Below are 22,988 nucleotides of genomic sequence, written 5' to 3'. Positions count from 1 at the left end.
GGCTTCTATATGAATCAATGTAATCCCTGAACCCATACTTCCACGGAACCACGCCTTTGCCTCTTGTGCGGCCCGGATGCTCTGGATTCCCAAGGGCGTAAGTCAGCTCGTCCCTCTCTCTATCCGGCTGGAATGTTCCCTCGGCCGCTGCTTGTATGGCCTCCTGTAGTCTCTGGACTGCTCGCTGGATGTTTGGCCCATAGATGCAGTCACCAGTCAATGGGTCCAAGCTTCCCTCGTGACCATAAAACCAGGTCCTTGACCTTTCAGGCCAGTTCATGGTCGTAGGTTGGATGCCTCTGTCAAGCAGATCCTGCTCCATCTTCTCCCATTTGGGTACTGCAAGCTTGTAGCCTCCTTGGCCTAGAGTGTGATGGTACACTTTCTTCGAGGCGTTGTCTTTGGCCTTCTGCACCTTCTGAAGCCCAAGCTCTGAAGACTTGTATTCCACAAATGCATCCCAATGACCCCTGAGCTTTTCGAGCTCGCCGGTAAATACGGGTGTGGTCCCGGTCTTGACATATTTCTTCGTCAAAATTTTCTTGAATGATCGCAGTTGTTCGGCCATCTTACTCAGGGTCCAGCGCTTGCATATCTCTTCGGATTCAGCTGGAACCGTGAAGTTTTTCTTAAGCTCCCGCCAGCACCATTCTTTTTCTCTTTCGGGTACCGCATCCCGTTCCTCGCTTGGATTGGAAGCTTTCCAGAGCGTGAAGCTGATCGGGATGTGGTCCCTGACAATACATCCGGATTGTCTTATGAATTTTTTGGCGGCAGCTTCTGGAGCGATCGGTTCGCCATCTGGACCAACTTCCGTTATAATGAACCGCCCTTCCAGTTTTTTTGTTGGGCCTCGCTTCGTCTTTTTCTGCTGCGACGATGATCCAGACGGCTATAAAAAACATTCATAGTATTCATATAGATTCAGATGAAAATATGATTGTCACTACAAATAATTATAGTTGTGATATGTACATTAGCACTTTGTTCAGCAGCAGCGTCATCCTGAATAGATGGTGCCTCAATTCCATCACCGGACATATTCAAATATATGCCGGTATTGCTGCCATCATCAGCTTGTTCAGCGACATCTCCTTGACCTTCGCTAATCATATTCAACAAGAACTGTTCGTCTTCCGCGTCTGTGTGTCGCGGGTCCATTGTAACTAAAATATGAATACAAATAAAACCCTTAAAAAATTATCTAAATAATCCACATATTTGCGAGCATTTGACTAAGTACCGATCGATGGACGAGGTCGAGTAATATTCTCTAAGTAATTCAAGAAATGAACTTGAAATATTCTATCGATAATTTCACTAAGTACCGATCGATGGATGAGGTCGAGAAATATTTCACTAAGTAATTCAAGAAATATACATGAAATATTTAAAAGAAATTTAAACTCACTTTACACATACATACATACATACATACATACATTCATACATTTAAAAATTTGTAAATATACCTTTATTTACACAACAAATTATGATTTCACTCTTAACAACAAATTATGATTTCACTCTAAATAACATGAACTCTAAATTATGATTTCAAATTATGAGCATGTCCCAAAGTTACATGAGTGTAGCTTCCTAGCTACTGAAAATGAGCCATAATTGGTCGACGATGTCGATCTCAGTGCTGCAAACACTCGACACACTCTGAAAACTAAAAATTAAAGAACATTGGGGAACTATACAGAGGCAGGAGCTTCCCAACGTAGCGAGAGGTTCTGGGGTTCAATGGAATGGAGAAGGTGTTGAGGGGACTCTCGTAGTAGGACGATCTTTTAGGAGATGAAACCTCGGTGTCAAATGCAGTGGGATTCGGCCTTTCTCCAGTATGATTCCATCTATTTTTAGGTACAGGCAGCTTTAGTAGTTTATGTACCAGGCTGCTGCATTACTTTTACCTTTTAGGTATAACAAATGTATTGTTGAATGATTGATCGCTCTTATACTAGTTTACCATGCTTCTTAGTACACAATTCTCGTAATTTTCTAGACCTTCATTGATCTTGTACAATGCTAAATTAATCATATAATTTGCTACTTTCTTTGAATTGTGCTGATTTCATCAGGTTCTTTTGTTGTGGTTGATTTTATGGACTTAGGTCTAAGTAGCACGAAACTAAAAGTTTTTTTATTAGTGTAACGAACATGGCACCATTGATGCCATTTCGAGTGATTTTGGTGATCAAATGACAACACAACACTTGGACTAATATGATTGTTAAGATAATCATTCTCAGGCTTTTAGGTTCAAGTGATGACAAAGAGGAAGAGAAGATAGGCGTAGCAAGGCCCGATGGACTGCCCCTACGGGGGTTCCGCTACCCGGTTAGCGGACGGGGGTCGAGGGGGAGCCGCCCCTCGCGGGTCTCAGGGCAGCGCCCTGAAAGCTCTTCGATTCAGGAGCACCGGAAGAACCGACGCCAGGGCATCGGAGCATCCGATGGTAGTCGGAAGAACCGACGCCTTGATACTTTGGTGCAGAAGGGAATCGAAGCCAAGTCAGCCTATAGGCACCGGTTGAACCGACGGTCTAAAATAGGGCATCGGTGCAATGGCCGTCCTTTGTACCAGAGACGATGTCAAGTGCCTAGGAGAAGTTTCTTCAGCACCGGTTCAACCGACGGTGCATCGGTGCATACCACCGGTGTAATGACGTCAGCGTCCAGGAGAAGATTCCTTCAGCACCGGTTGAACCGGTGAGGCATCGGTGCAAAGCATCGGTTCAACCGATGGTCTCTGCGTCAGCCATCAGGAGTCCAACGGCTACTTCGTGTTATGAGTGACCGGATGAACCGACGCTACCCTGCCAAGAGGCATCGGTTCTTCCGGTGGTACGCAGATTCTCAGCTAACCGTTGGAGCAACGGCTACAAGACTTGGTGGCCTATATATACGCCTCACCCCGGCCATTTGAAGATTGCTGGAGTTGCTGGACATCCCACACACACCCAAGAACATCTCCAAGCCATACAAAAGCATCAAGATCATATCCTTAGCCCTTAGCACACTTTGAGAGTGTTGTGTAAAGGATTAGCTCTTAGTGAGTGAGTTTGCAAGGCTTAGAGCCTTTGTGCTGTGGTTCATTAGTGAACCAAAACAAGAGCTTGGTGCGCCGGCACCTTGGAGCGTGGAGCTCGCCGGCAACGTCATCGACCCTCCGACTTGGTGTGGAGCGGCGACGACACCTTTGTGCGGGGGACGTGGAGACCCCCATCCTTTGTGGAGAAGCTCCTTAGTGGAACCCGGGGGCCAAGGTGACCGTGATTGTGTTCACGGAAGAGACTTGGTGGCCGAGTAGCAATACTCTTAGTGAGTGCTACAACAACGTGGATGTAGGTGTGCCTTTGTGGCTAACCGAACCACGGGATAAACACCCGCGTCAAGAGTTTGCTATCTCCTATCCCGCTCTTTAAGCTTCCGCATTTCATTCTAGTAATTTGTATGCCTTTACTTTCATAGAATAGTTTCTTGATAGGAAAGGCTATAGGTTGCTAAACTCTTTTGGGATAGGGGTTTTACACTAGAACAACCTAGTTGCACATCTAGATAGCTTGTTTTAGTTTAAGCTTTGTGCAAACTAGTTGGAGCCATAGGTCTAAGTTTTTATTAGAGCCTAATTCACCCCCTCCCCCTCTTAGGCTAGAGCACCCGATCACTTTCAATTAGTAAATGTTATAGAAAATTTATGGATCCATGTTACTTACTTGCCAAGAGTTTTCTTTCTAGTAAATCGAAGTCAGCAATTTACGTCAATTAAGTTGGACCCTGAATGTTATTATAGTAAATTCATAGATTCATGTCAATTACTTATCAATAATTTTTCTCTCATGCAGATCATAATTAGAAAGTTATGTTAGTCATTGTTGTGGTACTGTAAGTTTGACAGATGATTTACACGGTGCATTTGTGTCGATCCGTGAGCTTATTTCCTTCCATTTCCTATTTGTGACAGATGATTTAAGTCAGATTCAGGGTGAACACTATAATAGTTTTGTGAAGCCTCATTTCCTATTTGATGACCAAGCATCAATGCACCTACATTTGAGAGCAGCAGACAAGCATGGTGATTCTGTTAGTGCTCTGTGTTGGAGGGGACGAGATCGAGCTCTACCTTTGGGTACGCGGCGTGGGCTGGGATGGCCTATAGCGGTGGGTCGACGGCGAGCAGGGGATGGTGGCGAGGGCGTTACGGCGGCGGCGGTGGCTCTGGGCGGCGGCGTGAGGTCGGGGCTCTGGGCGGCGGCGACGTCGATGGCGGCGGTGCTCGGCTCGCGCGGTGGGGGGAGCAGGACGGGCGCAGATAAGAAACCAAGTGTTAGGAGAAGGGCGAAGGAGGAAGGAAATATATGGGGGGGGCCTTTTGTCCCGGGTGAAGCCACGACCCGGGACAAAAGGTCCTTTTGTCCCGGGTGGTGGCTTCACCCGGGACAAAAGGGGTTTTTGGGAGGGCCGGGAAAATTCCCAGCCCGCGGCCCACCTTTAGTCCCGGGTGGATCTACCACCCGGGACAAAAGGGTCCCGTTTTCCCTCGTTCCTGCCTAATGTTATGTTTGTTTTTGTTTCTTTTTACTTCTCTTTTAAAATTGGCTTTCATTTGTTAATTCAGTTAATAAAATTATGATTCCAAAAATTATGGAACAAAATTTCTTATCTCTATATAAACTTGATACACGCAACAAAAATAATTAATTTTCATTCAAGTGATTGGGTCAATGAAATATCTAACTTTTTTGAAATCATATTTGTTATTTTGACCATGCAAAAATATATTAGGTGAATTTTTTTTTCAAACTGTTGCTTTTCGATTATTGAAATAAAATAAATAAAATTAGTTGAGTAATCCATTATTGAATGAAAATTATAATTGAGTCTAGTAATTAAGTGAAAAATATATAAAATAATATAAATAACACATAAAGTATAATTGTACAGTACATATATATTAAAAGTATTCGAATTGCGATTATGTTTTTATATAATAATATAAAATGATTCAAGTACATGAAGGATTAGCGGTAACAGACTTTCTCTTCACAAATGTCCCTTGATTATGATCACGGCGCAAGTATGGAGCATCATCATTGACTAGCAGGATGCATGGATCAGCATTTACTTCGAAAGGTGGAATGGCAATAAAATTATTATATTCTTCTGAAAAGTCTGTCTTGTCCTCCACTCCAACGATGTTTCTCTTTCCTGATAGAACTATGTGTCGCTTAGGCTCATCCTTTTGCTTGTTGATCCCCTTCTTTGGCTTGCTGGACATGTCCTTAATGTAGAAAACCTGAGCGACATCCTGGGCTAGGACAAATGGCTCGTCTCTATACCCAAGATTGTTGAGATCAACTATTGTCATCCCATACTCATCTTTTGTTAACCCTCCTCCAAATAGCTTAACCCATTGGCAACGAAATAGAGGCACCTTGAAATTGGGACCGTAATCCAGCTCCTATATCTCTTCAATGTAGCCGTAATATGTGTCTTTTTTTCCATTATTGTCCGTGGCATCCATACGAACACCGCTATTTTGGTTGGTACTCTTTTTATCTTGGGCTATCGTATAAAATGTGTTTCCATTTATCTCGTACCCTTGGTATGTTAAGATATTCCAAGATGGTCCCCTAGCCAATAAGAACAGTTGTTCACTTATATCCATGTTATGCATTAGATGCTTCCGCAACCAGCTGCAGAAAGTGTTCATGTGCTCACGTGTAATCCATGCCTCAGACTTTTCCGGGAAATTGGAGAGCAGAATTTTCTTGTGTTCCTCGATATATGGGTCAACCAAGGATGATTGTTGAAGAACCGTATAATGCGCTTTCTTGAATGAGAAATCATCTGTGCAGACATAAGATTTCTTTCCTAATGTACTCTTTCCAGTTAGTCTCCCCTCATATCGCAATTCAGGGACTCCAATCGGTTTAAGGTCATCAATAAAGTCAACACAAAAGTCAATGACCTCCTCAGTTCCGTAGGCACTGGCGATGCTTCCTTCTGGACGAGCTCTATTACGAACACATTTCTTGAGTACCCCCATGAACCTTTCGAATGGGAACATGTTGTGTAGAAATACTGGTCCGAGAATATCAATCTCTTTGACAAGGTGCACTAGAAGATGTGTCATGATGTTGAAGAAAGATGGTGGAAATATCAGCTCAAAGCCAACAAGACATTGCACCACATCGTTTTGCAGCTTTATCAAATTCTCCGGGTCAATTATCTTCTGAGAAACTGCGTTGAGGAAGGCACATATCTTCACGATGGTTAACCGGACGTTATCAGGCAGAATCCCCCGCAGCACAACCGGAAGAAGTTCGGTCATAAGCACATGGCAGTCATGGGACTTGAGATTTGTAAATTTCTTCTCTGCCAAATTTAAGATTCCTTTTATATTGGATGAGTATCCAGATGGAACCTTTATACTGCTCAAGCAGTCAAACATGGTTTCTTTCTCTTCCTTGCTAAGAGTATAGCTGGCAGGATTTAAGTATTGTCGTCCATTATCTCGCTGTTGTGGATGTAAGGCATCTCGTTATTCCATACGTTGCAATTCTTGACGTGCTTCTACTGTATCTTTTGTCTTTCCGTACACTCCCAAGAATGCTATCAGGTTGACGCAAAAATTCTTCGTGAGATGCATCACATCAATTGCATGACGAACATCTAAGACTTCCCAATATGGTAGCTCCCAAAATATAGATTTCTTCTTCCACATGGGCGCCATTCCGTTTTCGTTCGGAACAGGTTGGCTACCAGATCCCTTTCCAAAAACAACTTCTAGATCTTTTACCATGTTGAAGACGTCTTTACCACTACGGTGCATCGGTTTTGTTCGGTGGTCCGCTTGGCCTTTGAAATGCTTGCCCTTCTTTTGTACCGCATGCCTGATGGGAAGAAACCGACGATGACCCATGTGTACAACCTTCTTACAGTGAGTCAACCATATATTATCGGTATCATCTAAACAGTGTGTGCATGCTTTGTATCCCTTGTTCGAATGTCCTGACAAGTTACTAAGAGCAGGCCAGTCATTGATCGTTACGAACAGCAATGCTCGTAGGTTGAAGTTTTCCTGTTTGTATTCATCCCACATCCGTACACCTTCATCGCCCCAGAGCAATAAGAGTTCTTCGACCAATGGTCTTAGGTACACATCAATGTCATTTCCGGGCTGCTTTGGACCCGGGATAAGCACTGGCATCATGATGAACTTTCGTTTCATGCAGAGCCATAGTGGAAGATTGTACAGACAAAGAGTCACAGGCCAAGTGCTATGACCACTGCTCATCTCACCAAAAGGATTCATGCCATCCGTACTCAAACCGAACCTTATGTTTCTCGCATCCAAATCAAATTTAGGGTACGTTCTATCTATTTTTCTCCACTGCGACCCATCAGCGGGGTGTCTCAACATCGAGTCTTTCTTGCGTTCCCCTTTGTGCCATCGCATCAACTTAGCATTATCTTTATTTCTAAACAGACGCTTCAAACGTGGTATTATAGGCAAATACCACATGACCTTCGCAGGAACTCTCTTCCGGGGAGGCTCCCCCTCGACATCTCTAGGATCATCTTTTCTAATCTTGTAACGCAATGCACTGCATACGGGACATGCATCCAAATTCTCGTACTCGCCTCGGTAGAGGATGCAGTCGTTGGGGCATGCATTTATCTTTTGCACTTCCAGTCCCAAAGGGCAAACAAGTTGTTTGGCTTCATACGTTGTGGCAGGCAATTCATTGTCCTTAGGAAGCATTTTTTTTAACAAGTTTGAGTAATTCACCAAATCCCTTGTCGGATACACCATTTGTCGCCTTCCATTGCAGCAACTCCAAGGTGGTGCCAAGTTTCTTAAATCCATTTTGACAATCTGGGTACAACAATTTATGGTGGTCCTCTAACAACTTCTGGAACTTCAACCTCTCCGTTTCACTCTCACAGTCTGCCTGCACATTGTGCAATGCTTGCCCCAGATCGTCGCTGGGATCATTTTCTGCTACATCTACTTCGGGCTCTTCCATGGGAATATCGTCATCGAATGCACCGATTCCAGCATTCCCGGGAAAGTGGTCGTCAAAATCTTCTTCTTCATTGTCTTCCATGGTAACCCCCTGTTCTCCGTGCTTCGTCCAACAAACATACTTTTTCATGAAACCATTTGCGAAAATGTGGCTGTGTAGGATTCTTGAAGATGAGTAATCCTTGTTATTGTTGCAATGAACACACGGGCAGCACATAAAACCATTCTGCTTGTTTGCCTCAGCCATAGACAAAAAATAATGCAGGCCATCAATGAATTCTTTCGAACGTCGGTCAGCATTGTACATCCATTGCCGGTCCATCTGCATTTTAAATAAATCGATTTGAATTCTTTACACGTATCGAATAAATAAAATATATCAAACCTAAATTAAACTAAATGTAACATAACATGAATAATTAAAAGATATGCAATATCCATCATACATCTTGATTAATTAAAAGGAGTACTTAATCCATTACAGAACTTAACAAAGGAGTACTATACATGAAATTTAAAAATTCGGTCAACAACACATAGGTTTTCAACCGTCCTTGCGTTGGAACGCAGAATGTTCTAACGGATTTCTTGCTGGCGCAGAAGAAGATGGCGGAGCTGAAACCTCCGAGTTTGGTGGTGACGAACCGTAACGCCGCAATAAATCCTCAAGATCAAACGGAGGTTCCTCGCCCCTTGCCATGCATTCTCTATATTCTTTTTCCAAATAACGGAGCGCTGCCCTATGAAAAGCACTAGGTTTTTTGGACCGACGACCTACTCGAGTTGTGCCCTTCTCTCCAGAAGGACAACGAGCACCCCCACCGGCGCCACTCCCTCCAGCTGCTGAAGCCATATTTTACTGAAAAATACCTTTATTTTCCACAAAATTATAAATTCTTACCATTACAAAGCAAAAATTATTTACTATTACAATTACAATGATCAGATTAATAACTCTTGCAAATAACAATGAAATTATATAAAAAAGACGAAATGTATCATTAATCCTCAAGAAATCTCTAATTAATTGAAAGAAATCTCTATAACTTCTAATTACTTTGACACCCTTCAGTTCCAGGAGTACACTCTTTTCAATATCCAGAAACCCTCTAGAAGAAAAATAAACCTTTATTTCTGAAAATGTATATGTCAGTAACCTCAACCCTGCGGTGATGACACTGCCTTTCGGGGGGACACGGTGCGGTACAAGGATGTCACCAATCGGCTAGTCGCAGCACCAACATTTACGATTAATAGGCACATCACTTGGCACAGGCAGCATGCTCGTTGATATGCTCTCAGTACAACAACGGGCATGCTGACTGCGTCAAATGCTGTCTTCTTATCAATCGGAAGTGCTGGTGATGAGACCAACCGATTTGCGACGTCCTTATAGCGCATCGTGTATCCCTGAAAGGTAGTGCCATCACCGTTGGATGGAGATTAACGACGTATACTTGTTTCGAAAAAAAGATTTTTTTAGCTTCTAGATGGTTTCAATGTGAGCCTGATTAAATACATCACTAGAGTGTCAAAATAATCCATTCATAATACAAAAAATTCTATAATATACTCATTTCATTAATTCATTCATGAATAAAAAAAATCAACTATCCACAATATGGTCATATATACAAGTACATCACATGAAGTATCTACACTCATTCTAAAAATTTCTACTATCCATATACTCATCTAAATCTAAAAGAAAATTACACCTACATATGCAATCTAGCTAGCTAAATGTCCAAGAAATGAGCTAGCTATACATTTTCTCTATTTCTAAAGTATGAAATGAGCTATACAAGCCAAGGAAGAAGAGAAAAACAAGCCCCAAACCTTTAGAGCAGATGGATGGACGGGGAATCAAAGATCTTCACAAATGTGGTGAAGAAATGAGCAAGAACTCCTCTATCCCGAGCCAAGAACAACAAGAAAACAAGTGAGCTGAATGGCTCGGACGGGGGGAGAGGGAAGGGGATAAGGGGCGCAATGCCTTTTGTCCCAGTTGGAGGCACCAACCGGGACAAAAGGGGGGACTTTTGTCCCGGTTGGTGGTTCCAACCGGGACAAAAGGCTACGCGGGCCTTTTGTCCCGGTTGGAACCACCAACCGGGACAAAAGGCTCCCATTTTGTCCCGGTTGGTGTCTCCAACCGGGACAAAAGGCCCCCGTCCCCCCGCTGGCCCGGCTAGCTGTTGGACCCGGGACAAAAGCCACCTATTGTCCCGGGCCCAAAGGCTGCCGGGACAAATAGCTAGGAACAAAGGCATGTTTGTGCTAGATAGTGTGCGCGGCATCACTGTGCAGTAGTATATACGCTATCTAGCTGCATGCCTAGGCATTGTCTTCTGCCTGTGTCCGATTTCATTTATGTGCTTCCAGGGCTGGCCCTGCAGCGCAGACTTGTACTACAGTAGTAGACTAGTAGGCTTCAAGAGGGTAAGCAAAAAGATGGCGCTCAAACATTTGCCTCTGCCCCCTGACATGGCCTTTGACGCAGATTAGGTCAACACACCAAGCGCTAGCACGCGCAGATCGCAAACGATCTTCGCCAGTGAAATCCCACGTAGACCGGTCAGACTAGCCGCACCAACCAGTCAGACCAGTTGGAGCAAAGACACCGCGAAAATCTAAAACCTCAAGCTCGAAAGGGACTCCATCGGAGCTCGAAGATCTATGATTGTCTTCAAATGCCATAGAGACACAAGAAGAACAGAATTATTAGGGTTGAAAAAACTAGGGTTTGAAATAAAAAAAAAATAAATGACAAATGTTTGACTTCATTGTGGTTACCCCTCAATGGGTCTTACCCTTCATATACCGGGGAAGTCTTATCCCTTCACGAATAGGTTTAAAAAAAATTCTTGACAAAAATTCTAAACCTACTCGGATTACACAGGCCAGACCGGTCGACCTCGGTACTTGCCAATTTTTGCTGTCAACGTATGTTCCTCTGCTTTTTTGGTGAGCTTTGCATGCCAAAAAATAAGTACCAGAACAAAAATAAAACTTTACACAGAGAATGCACTGGCTTAAACAAAAGTGGCAAGGGCGATATTCAAACACCTTCCATCTTCGTCTTCAAGCGTCTTGCCAAACGCGGAGTAATACTTCTTCAAGTATCTTCGATTCAAAGCTCTAGGTAGACGTTCTCCTTGTAGTGTCTCTACCATGTATGAATTATCGAAGATAAATTTGACAATCTTGTATATTCCTTCCCAACTTAGCAACCACTTACCGAATTTGTTGCTCTTTGTACCAAGAGGCAAAAATGTCTTCCAAACCAGCTCACCAACACGAAAAGATGTACCTCTTACTGTTGACAGTTAAAATTAGCAAATACCGTGGCTGACCAGTCTGACCGATCTGGTCTGTGTAGTTCAAATATGTATGTGTAATCCGAGTAGGTTTAGGACTTCTATTAAAAGTTCTTTTGTAGGTACGAAGATTGGGCAGATGAGAAGGGTGCCTGGCTGCAACGCTTTCAATGTTGTTCTTTACTTGAGCTTCTACACTCCATGTTGGCAGGTACAGTTTGTTACTTTTGCTCCTTTATGATTTTTCTTACATTCAGAACATATATGCTGTATTATTTCAGCTCTGTGCCGTGCTAAACAAAGACAGATGTTTAATTTGTCTGCAATTTAACTGTATCATATATGTCAATGATTATGATTAAAGTTTGTTAAAACTGGAGGAGCTGTGGGTAATTAATTAGTTGGTGTTTATTGGTGTTACTACTAACTACGGCTGTCGCAAATTTGTTGGTCACTGTTTGTTGCTGAGCAATAAATTTTCGTTGAGCGAAAATAAATTCCTCCGGGCTGATATGTTTTCTTCAAAATTTCGCAGCACTGGGAGCAGCCAAGGGCCGGTTCTTTGTATTGCCTAAAGACTAGGGGGTTGTTTGTTTTTGCGGATTAAAATTTAGTCCCGTCACATCAAATGGAATCTTTCTATTTAAATATATTAAATAAAATATGTTTACAATTTTTTTTACACATCAGTGTTAATTAACGAGACGAATCTAATGAGTCTAATCAATCCATAATTTGAAACCGTGATGCTATAGTAAACATTCACTAATTATAAATTAATATATCTCATTAGATTCGTTTAACCCCAAAATTCTCCAATTAATTTTATAATTAAATTTTATTTAATACTTATAAATAGTAAAATTCTCTTTAATGTGGTAGAAACTAAACTTTAGTTCATGAATCCAAACAACACCTGTGGTTGATCCTACCTAGATGAGGCGTGGAGGGGTCCAGCGGCGGCCCCAAGAAGTGGAGCATCCACCGTAAGAGCATGCCTAATGATTTAGCCCGCTGAAGACTAATGCTATTGCCATATCATATAAAATTGAGAATATAGCCTGCTCATATAGAAACTTGAATGCTAGTTGGCTGCTAGAATGGTTGGATCCATGCCACTCCAATTTCTTGAAATTGGATCTCATGTTGAAAATCATGCCATTGAGTGGCATGATTTTCAACATGACACCCAATTTCACGGAGTTGTGGTGGCATGAATCGAATTTTTCCATTAATATTTGTATGCCTATTGGCTGCTCATATATTGCTCCCAGCCGGCTGACCGGAATGAAGGCAATCATTTTTTTTAAAAAAATAGCAGAAGCACTGCCTTGTCATTTAAGAGGGAAACAAGGCTATCACTTTTTTTTCTCTACTATTCTTGTGTTAGCCTTATGTTTCACTAGCAGTTAGCTCTATGCTCTCTCCCCTATTTTTTGACATCCAGCTCATCTGTTTCGCTGGTTGCCAGCAACAGTATTTTTCTCTCACATCAAATCAGCACCAGGCATCAGCTACTAACCAGCCAGCATTACTTTTCTTTTATAGCAAATCAGCACCAGGCATCAGTCATAGCCAGCAGAACAAAGTGACGAGAATTAAATTGCTCCCAGCCGACTGACCAGGATGAAGTCTGTTTGCAGAATCTTTTTAGAGATGAGTGTAACTTTTCGCGACAAATCTAATTACGGTAATTAATCAATGATTAGCTACATTGATACTACAGTAATCATCCTGTAATCATGTGGTTAAAGGTCTCATTAGATTCGTCAGGATTCCTGATGCAGGAATTCTGGAGTTGATTTTGTAAATTGTCTTTTTTTATACTCCTAATTAGTAATCAAAGTTGTGAACAGTCACTCCTACAAACTTCTATGCTAATCAAACGGATCTTAGCCTCGTGTTTCACCGGCAGCTGGCTCTACTCTCTCTCTTCCCTATTTTCTCACATCCAGATTTTTGTTGACGAGGATTGCTCCCAGCCGGCTGACAGGGCACCGGAGTCCACCTGCAAATGAAACACTGGCGCTGACTCGCTGGCCCCACCTGGTAGAGGGATAAATGTGGATCCGACCCCGATCCGTCGCCTTCTCCCTCTCGCATATCACTTTTCACCTCCCCCAAACACCGATCGCTGATAAAAAAAAAAATCACCGATCGCACCAAACACAGCATGGCGGCGGCGCCGCCGCTGTTCGACGAGATCGTCGAGGAGATCCTCGCACGCCTCCCACCGGACGACCCCGCTACCCTCCTCCGCGCCGCGCTCGCCTGCAAGCAGTGGGCCCGCCTCGTCTCCGGCCCGGGCTTCCGCGCCCGGCTCCGCGCCCTCCACCGCGAGGCCCCCATGCTGGGCTTCCTCTGCGACCTCAGGGGCGACGATGACGGCGCCATCTCCCGCTTCGTCCCCACCTCCTCCTTCCGCCCGCGCCGCCACGCCGACCGCCGCGGCTAGCGCGCCACCGACGCCCGCCGCGGCCGCGTCCTCCTCTAGGTTTTAAAAATCTGTCGATATTCACAATTATTATTGATTTTCACTGTTACCGACACAGACTGAAATCGGTTTTCAGTTGAGTTTTTAAAAGAAATCAGTCTAAAATTTAAATTTTTTAAAAAAAATTATAAAAGTGAAGGAAAAAATTCTATAAAAAACTAGAGCTTCTCCATGACCTAAAATGATATCACTCCATGAAAATAGCCTCGATTTAATTAGTCAAAAAAATATTGTCAATGTACAATATACTTTTGAAAGTCATTTGATGTAACTGGTCACTCTAATGATGCTAATTTTATTGTCAAGGTATGTCGAAGTTGTGCAAGGTCGATTTTTGTATTCCATTACTTGGAGCATGCTAATGGATTTTTACATGAATGCAGCTTATCGAAAAAATCATCAAAGATGTCAGCGCCGAGAATGTTGTCCAAATAGTGACAGATCACAAAGCATATATTAATCTTATGCTCAAGGACATTGGAGAGTGGCCAAATCACAAAGCATGTATTGAGAGTGCAAAGAGGATCTGTAGTTGGTTATACAACTCCAATTCTTTGCACCATATGATAAAAAAAGCTATTGGGGTGAATTGGTGAAGTGGAATGCAACAAGGTTTGGTACAAATTACATGTTCCTAGATCGTGAAGAGGAAGAATTTAGGAGTGACGACACAACACCTGAGCCTAGCGGTGATGATGGAGGCCGCGGCTTCGACGGCGATGATGATGATGAGGACGACATTTGAGGGAGTGATGATGGTGATGCTGGAGGGAGTGGTTGGGTTAGAGGGAGTGGTGGTGCTGGAGGGAGTGTGGTAAGGTGTCACCCCTTCAGTTTACTGGGGAGACAAATTTCACTCATGCCACACAGGATCAAGATCATGGTGCACCCACCTCACAACGACAAACGAGAAGCGGTAGACGAGCTAGATCTACTCCATAATACGCACCGCAACTGCAACTCCCCCCACCGTATAGGGGAAGGTTGCCACCGCCACCGCTACCGCAACAATCTATTCATCTTACCTTTTGGTTACCAAGTGCGTATGGATTGCAGGTGTGTATCTGTTTAAGTGTTCTTATTCAATCTTTTGTTCACCTCTCATATTCACTCCATCTAATAAATGTAGGAACAATATTATGAACACCATGAGGCAGAGGATGAAGAATGAAAATTGCAATGTGTTCAGACTTCATAAATTTGTATGGATATGTAGGAAATTTTGCATGGAGTATCATGTATCCGCTTAATTAATGTACTCATATTTGTATGGACTCTCATTTTATTAATTTGTATGGATATGTAGTAAACTTTGAATGGAGTATCATGTATCCGCTTAATTAATGTATTCATATTTGTATAGACCCCAAGTGCAAAATATTAATATCTAGTTTTCTTATTTTTCTCCGAAAAACATGTTTATCAGCACACATCACTGATTTATCGTCGGTTTTTGTCGATAATCACTGATAAATAATCGATAATCGGTTATTGAATTCGGACGTCCTTGTCAGCTGGTATTGGCGATTTATCAGCGATTATCAATCGATTATCGTTACCGGTGGTGAGTGATAAAGTGCTTATCAATGAAAATGTAAACCCTGCTACCAGCTGCGCAGACGGTTCGCACCCCCCTCGAGATTCCTGACCGTGTGGGTCCCCGCCACGGGCGAGGAGCGGCAGCTCCCCAGGGATCAATTTTCCGTCGGAAAACCATTTTTCGGACTGCTCCGGAAACGGAAAATTTCTGGTTTTCCGGTTTTTTTTTCAGATTTTCCGATCGGAAAATGATTTGAAATTCAAATTTCGGTTTTCGACATTTTCCGACCGGATTTTGGTGTTTTCCGACCGGAGTTCGGTGTTTTCCGACCGGAAAATGTTGTTGGTGATCGGAAGTTGTAAAATTAGTGAGGAAAAATTAAAAAATTTACAGCACTTCGTCTAATTTTGCATATATAACAGTTCACAAAGCATAATAAATATTTCACACACCAAATATTAATAGGATTCACCTAAAACATGTATATCCAATTGTCCATACAAGACACATAATCTAAATCCAATATAATACAATACCAAGTCCATTGTCCTAGTCATACAAGCATACAAGCCATAGGTTCATTGCAATAATACAATACAAAGTCCATTGTTTAAGTTATACAAACTGATCATATATAGGACATGTTTTGCTAAATAATCCCAATATGTGTAATAGTCATGTGAGGGATATATTATTTTTTACGGAATCTATGTGTGTTTAGTCATGTGAGAGATACTTATTAAGAGTTTACATTTCTATTTCATATACGGATCTATATGTGTTTAGTCATGTGAGGGATATATTATTTTTACGGATTTTGAATGGATATTTCGTGTTTAAATTATATATACATGTGTAATAGTTCTTTTGCAATACCATATATACCAAAATATTTTTTACATTGCTAAAACAATTTTTTCCGCCCGAAAAGCACCGAAATCTGACCGGAAAGCAACGAAATCTGGTCGGAAAAATCTGGTTTTCGTTTTTATGATTTTTTTTTTGAATTTTGAAACCGAAAAATTCGAAATTGGGCCGGAAAATACTTTCCGAGTAACACCGGAAACGGAAAATTTTCCGAAAAACCGGATTTTCCGTCCGGAAATTTTTTCCCTGCAGCTCCCCATGCTGCCGCGGCGCGCGCAGAGCTGGAGCGCCGCGGTGCTCTGCGGCTGCGCCGATGCCGCCGGCGCGTGCGACGGCTGCCACCTCGGGCCGTTCCGCGTGGTCTACGTCGGCACCGACGCGGACGGCATCTTCTCCTGCGTCTACTCGTCCCTGGATGGCGCGTGGAGCGAGCCGGCCTCCGCGGAGCACCCCGAGCACCCCCACATGCCTCGAATCCGTGCCCTTGTGGGGGACGCGCTCCACTTCCTGTTCCAAGCCAGCGCCAGCATCCTCAGGTACGATCTGGGTGCGCGACAAGTGTCTGTGATCCAGAGGCCACCGGCATGCACCGACTTCCAGGGGCGCCCTCTGCTCATGACCATGGAGGATGGGAGGCTGGGATTCGCCTCGGTGCTCAACTCCAGACTCTGCCTGTGGCCGCGGGAGGTAGGCGCTGACGGGGAAGCACGGTGGGCGCAGAGCAGAGCCATTGATCTCGAGACGCTGCTCCCTGCTGATGCCCTTTGGGCCTTGCCCTATTTGATTGGCTTTGCTGATGGTGTTGGAGTGCTCTTCGTGTGGACGGCTGTTGGTGGGTTGTTCCTCGTCAATCTGGGATCTGGTCTGCTGAGAAACGTGGATATCGACAGGGACATCTATGGCGTTGTTCCTTACGTGAGCTACTACATTCCAGGTATAACTAAGCTTACTTTTCAAATTGTCGATATTTGGAATGGTTAACTTTCAGCTAATAACATGAAAATATGGACAATGTTGTGTGTGCCAAATAAGAATAACGAGTTAGCCTTAGAAACTGGGTCGATGTTCATAGCTTGTATATAGGAAACTGTCTGTCTGTTATTCATCGTACATGCTAGCTATGGATGGATGATGGCAATTCTACATTTTAGAGAGATTACAACTGTCCCCTTTGCCTTGTACATTCTTTAGCTATAGTTTCTCAGTATCCCTATGTTGACGACCGAATTTGGCAGGAACCGGTCTGACCGGTACCTCTAAGCAGTTTGACCGGTCGGGGTTCCTGTAACCAGTCTGGCACGACCGACCGGTCTGACCGGTTCAAGCAGAGTCCGAGTACAACTAGAGATTTTTATAGATTTAGATTTGTAAACAGGATTTCTTGCGGGATAAGTCCACCCCACCCTATAAATATAAAGGGTCACGGCCGATTAGGGTATCTAATCGATCAAAACACATCAATACATTACTTTTCTTTATGTTTATTGCCTTTACTTTTGTCTCTAAACCCTAGCTCTTTCAACCCCAATCTGATGTTCTTCCTTCGTCTACGCGACGTCTGAAGGCGTTCTAGGTGGCCTGCCGATCCTAGAACAATCCTACGTGCGCCTGCCCTGACGGAGTCCCTCCCGGGCGAGCGTTCGTCGGACTTCGCCGTTCTTCGCCGGCGAACCGGTCTGACCGGTCATCCTGACCGGTCTGACTGCCTTGAGCATCGGCGCTGCATCTATGCCGTCGCTCGCTGCACTATCGTGCGCATTCGTGTGTGTTGGCCCTAATTTTGCGCCAACATATTTTGGAGACTCTGCTGGGGAAGAAGATCTTGGTTATTTGAAACTGATCTAATCTATTTCATCTACTACCATGGTGAAGCTGTCGAATCCTAGTGATATTGATCCCGATAACATCAGCAGACCGTCTGTTGATGAATTGCCGCCCGAGGATCGTCAAGCTTATGAAGCCTTCATAAAGGAGTATGAAGAAGAGAACAAGCGGCGCAAGGAAAAAGAACTTGAAGAAAAGCGTCGGTGGTTCTTGTATCACTTTTCCAAGAATCGGAATGGTGATATCTCTAAGGACAAGGAGGTGGTCATTCTTTCGGATGAAGATGAGCAAGCCAAATCAAGTGCTACTGTAAGTGCTACAACACCGCCTACTTTAGAGAAAATTAGTTAATTGGTGGTTAGTGGTCAAGAAAAAATTCTTGCTACTGTTCAAAATATAATTGATAAATCATTAGACAAGCAACTTTTGATTGATGATAGTGGTACTCTAGACCTAATATTGATGACACTTTTTATCATAATACTATGCATCTTGAATCATCGGCAGCACATGCACCCCAATACGGCATGCCGATGAATTTTTATGGTCAGAGAACTCCAGAGTAGTATCACGCGCATGGAGCGGTCGGACCGGTCTCGCAGACCGATCAGACCGGTCATGGAGGACCAGTTCCAACCGGTCCGACCGGTTCTGGAGCTTTAGTTGCATATCCATCGTCTCATGAACCAATTACTAGTGTACTTATGTTTCGGCTGGCTTTATCCGAATGAATAATTCATACACTATGCCTCCTCAGGGTTCAGGTTATTCATATGGTGTAATGCCAAATAATGGACATTTGCAGCAAATACCATATACACAACCGAATCATATACCGCATGTGCCGAATAGCTCTAATACCAATGTTCAAAGGCCAAATGATTCTTATTTTAATCAAATACTTGAGAAGCATAAGAAAGATTTGGCTGTTATGTTTAAAGAAACTTTCGGCGTAGAATTGAAGGACAAACTCTAGTCTGTTAAAAGTTTTATCCTGAGAGTTTTGATTTTATTCCGTATCCTCAGAATTTTAGAGTACCAGAATTTATTAAATTCACTGGAGAGGATAGTAGAACTACATGGGAGCATGTTAGTCAGTTTAATGCACAAATGGGAATTTATGAGAGTTTTGATCATTTGAAAATTAGAATGTTCCCTTTGTCTTTATCTGGCACTGCTTTTTCATGTTTTTCGGTATTAGCTCCTAATTCTGTGCAAACTTGGTCTCAATTAGAACATAAATTTCATGATCATTTTTATAATAGTGAAAATGAGTTGAGGCTATGTCATTTAACATCGGTTAAGCAAAAGCATGATGAGTATGTTGCTGAATTTATTAGAAGATTTAGAGATAAAAAAACCGATGTTATAGCTTGGTTATTTCTGAAAAGGATCTTGCCGAATTAGGTCTTAATGGTTTGAGATCTCATATTAAAAAAAATTAGAAGGATATGAGTTTCTAACTGTTACTCAAGTGCTGCAGAGGGCTTTGGCTCAAGAAAGCCGAAGCAAAGAGTCTAAGTGTAAATATGATCGTCTTGGTATGCATATGATTCATATGATCGTCTTGGTATGCATATGATTCATGGTGATTCTTCAGACGATGAGAATAGTGAGGCTTATGCTGCTGAATTTGTGTGGTCACCTAGCGATAAACCTAGCACTTGTACTTATTTAAAGCCGATTCCAAAAAAATCGGCGTGATGAAGTTAAATACACTTTCGATGTGTCTAAGTGTGATAGAATTTTTGATGAATTAGCAAGGCTTGGAAAGATTAAGTTCTCTCACACTATTCTACCGGTAGATGAGTTGAAGAGGCATGCTTATTGTAAATTGCATAATACCTTCTCTCATGCTACAAATGATTGCAATGTTTTTCGTAGACAAATACAATCGGCCATAGACGAAGGACGATTAGTTATTTCTAGAATGAAAGTCGATCAAAATACTTTTCCAATGCATACACATGTGCTTGAGTTGAAAAATCCCAAAGTTTTAATTCAGCCGAATCAAGCCGAATCAGCAAAGGGAAAAAACGTGATCATTGGAGAAGAGAGACCTGAGAAGAAGATGCAGCAGAACAAAACCTCTTGAGATCCTTCAACACTCGGGGGGCAAGACAAAAGGAAGACTAAAAACAAGTTTACCGGTCTGACCGGTTCCAGAGGCGGTCTGACAGGTACGAAGACCGGTCTGACTGGTGCGTGCAGAGAATCTGGGAGTTTCTCCAGAAACAAGACAATGCCGAGTTTTAAAGAACTCTTGGCTAAGTATGAGAAGCAAGAAGTTATTCAGAAGAAGGAGAAGTGATCAGATGAACCTAAGGATGTGAGCTCATCATCAAAACTTCAAGAGCAATCGGTTTGTTGTTCACATCAAAGAAATTATCATGGGCCGTTTGCTCCCTGGTTTCATCCTTATTTTTATACGCCTATGGATTATAGTAGGATGCATATGCAATCATATTACATTCAATATCCTTCTATGTATCCAAATTGTGCTTCACCACGAAGACCAATTATTGCTAGCAATGATTTGGTCAAAAGAGACTTTGGTTGCAGCAAAGAAGACATGAAGCAAGACTCAAAATACTTACAGCCGAGGTGGTGTCCCTCGGGCTTGTCTCATACCCAGAAACGAAGACTACAACGTATGCGCAAGAGAGAATCAATGAAGCAACAAGTGGAGGCCGATCCAATAAAACCAGTAGCCATGAAGAAAGTTTGGAGACCAAAGCAAGTTGTTTCAACTTGAAGAAAAACAAGTCATGGCCAATAATTTTTATCGCCCTTAGTGCAAAAATGGCCGATGTTTTACTAATCATCGTCCTTAGACAATTTTTATTAGTCCAGATGAATGTTCTTTGGCACGCAAGCTTTGCCAAAGAACAGGGGGGGCATATGTTGACGACCGAATTTGGCAGGAACCGGTCTGACCGGTACCTCTAAGCGGTCTGACCGGTCGGGGTTCCTGTAACCAGTCTGGCACGACCGACCGGTCTGACCGGTTCAAGCAGAGTCCGAGTACAACTAGAGATTTTTATAGATTTAGATCTGTAAACAGGATTTCTTGCGGGATAAGTCCACCCTATCCTATAAATATAAAGTGTCACGGCCGATTAGAGTATCCAATCGATCAAAACACATCAATACATTACTTTTCTTTATGTTTATTACCTTTACTTTTGTCTCTAAATCCTAGCTCTTTCAACCCCAATCTGCTGTTCTTCCTTCGTCTCCGCGACGTCTGAAGGCGTTCTAGGTGGCCTGCCGATCCTAGAACAATCCTACGTGCACCTGCCTGACGGGGTCCCTCCCGGGCGAGCGTTCGTCGGACTTCGCCTTTCTTCGCCGGCGAACCGGTCTGACCGGTCATCCTAACCGGTCTGACCGCCTTGAGCATCGGCGCTGCATCTGTGCCGTCGCTCGCTGCACTATCGTGCGCATTCGTGTGTGTTGGCCCTAATTTTGCGCCAACACCATAAACATTTTTTTTTGCAAGTTTGGGTTGAACTGATAGAGGTATGGATAATAAGTTAGTGCTGTTTGGTTACTGCAACTTGTTGGTCCTTGTCATTGATGCAAAACAGGGGTTTATTAAGGTCAATTCGATTCCTCAGTTTGCTGATGTTATTTTCATATATCTATGTTTCTGCAGCACTGAAAATATCTGCTGAAGGTGATGGAGCTGAACCAAGTGCGGGTGCATCAGAGCCTCAAGTGCTGTTGCAAGGCCTTTGAACTTCTAAGAAGTGTAATGGTGATCATTGATGGTACTTGTGAATGGATTACTAATGAGGATCTGTGATTTTGCCGCTGATCATATGTGCCGCTTTCATGCTTTCTTAATCTTCACTATAAGCCATTAGCTATAATGTAGTAGTTGTAAGCTCTGGTGTGAAGCTTAATGGGGCTCAGCTGTAAAAGTGGTAGCTGTGAGCTCTGGTGTGAACCTTAATGTGGCTCAGCTGTAGAAGTGGTGATACAAGCGCTATCCAACTCTCTGTGTGCTCGAACTATAGGTTTCCATCAGACTGGGAATGAGTAGAATTCATTTTACCAGAATGTCCTCGTGTTATCAGGAAAATGAGCGACCAAGTTTTTTTTATATTCTATTTTTTTGTCAAAATTACTGCAAGTCCATGCATGCCATTGAGGACCCTGTGTTTTGTCCTCATGCTAAAAACCACAAAAAATTTGACCTTAATTTAAATTATTTCCAACAAACTAAAAATTCCGTTGCTTGCTTAACACCCTATTCAATTTTTTTTTTCAAAAAAATTGCACTAAAATTGACCATAAGCGTCTCTTTTTTTGGCGTGTCTTGTTTTTCATTGAACCCTGTGGTGGCAGTCAGATCCTTGTTCAATTCCAAATCCCTTCAAATCTTTCTGAATCCTTCCTCTAAATTAGTTTGTGCCGTGCCTCAGGGACGGATCTAATGTTGGTGCATGGGGGTACTGGGTACAGCTGTAACCCCAATTTTTTTGTAAAAATATGATGTATGTATTACGGTATTACCCTATACTACATTGTATATACACAGCACCTTATCCAATAGCAGTTATTTAGACTTAAGTGCTCAACTGCTCATCCTAGAGAGAAAACAGCCTAATCCTCTTCCTTCCGATGCCCAGAAGCCCAAAATACACAACACACCCACGTATATGATGGAAATTAGGGAGCAAGCACCAGCAACAAAGTTAGAAAATGTAAAATTAAGTATTGTTTTCTATTGATCAATTCGTTTTAGTTTTATTTTTAGAAGCTTGAATAGCAATCTTGTTTTCCAGGGTCAACTTTTTAGGAATTATTCATCTATATGACTTAGTAAATATGTAATTCAAAAATTTTAGAACATCACGGTATGAAGAGGGGCAATGAACAATACTTAAATGATTGC

The 22,988-nt window shown here is 42.7% G+C and overlaps 1 protein-coding gene across 1 annotated transcript; it reads left to right on the top strand.

The window, feature by feature from the left end:
* Nucleotides 1-13,533: 13,533 nt before the first annotated feature.
* LOC120695312 lies at nucleotides 13,534-22,147 on the top strand. The gene is made up of 4 exons (XM_039978595.1): nucleotides 13,534-13,810; nucleotides 14,161-14,180; nucleotides 16,514-17,195; nucleotides 21,744-22,147. Exons 1-4 carry the CDS (start codon nucleotides 13,534-13,536, stop codon nucleotides 21,824-21,826), a joined length of 1,062 nt encoding a protein of 353 aa, XP_039834529.1. The 3' UTR covers nucleotides 21,827-22,147.
* Nucleotides 22,148-22,988: the final 841 nt, after the last annotated feature.

This window comes from Panicum virgatum, chromosome 2K (genome assembly GCF_016808335.1).
Source record: "Panicum virgatum strain AP13 chromosome 2K, P.virgatum_v5, whole genome shotgun sequence".
NCBI classification, from domain to species: domain Eukaryota; kingdom Viridiplantae; phylum Streptophyta; class Magnoliopsida; order Poales; family Poaceae; genus Panicum; species Panicum virgatum.
The sequence above is the reverse complement of the archived record's forward strand: the minus strand, read 5'-3'. Positions and strand labels throughout refer to the sequence as shown.

Coding starts and splice junctions, on each gene's coding strand:
- LOC120695312 (XM_039978595.1), top strand. CDS start 13,534: ATGGCGGCGGCGCCGCCGCTGTTCGACGAGATCGTCGAGGAGATCCTC. Junction 14,181..16,513: donor GTATGTCGAAGTTGTGCAAG/GTCGATTTTTGT, acceptor TTTTCCCTGCAG/CTCCCCATGCTGCCGCGGCG. Junction 17,196..21,743: donor CGTGAGCTACTACATTCCAG/GTATAACTAAGC, acceptor ATGTTTCTGCAG/CACTGAAAATATCTGCTGAA.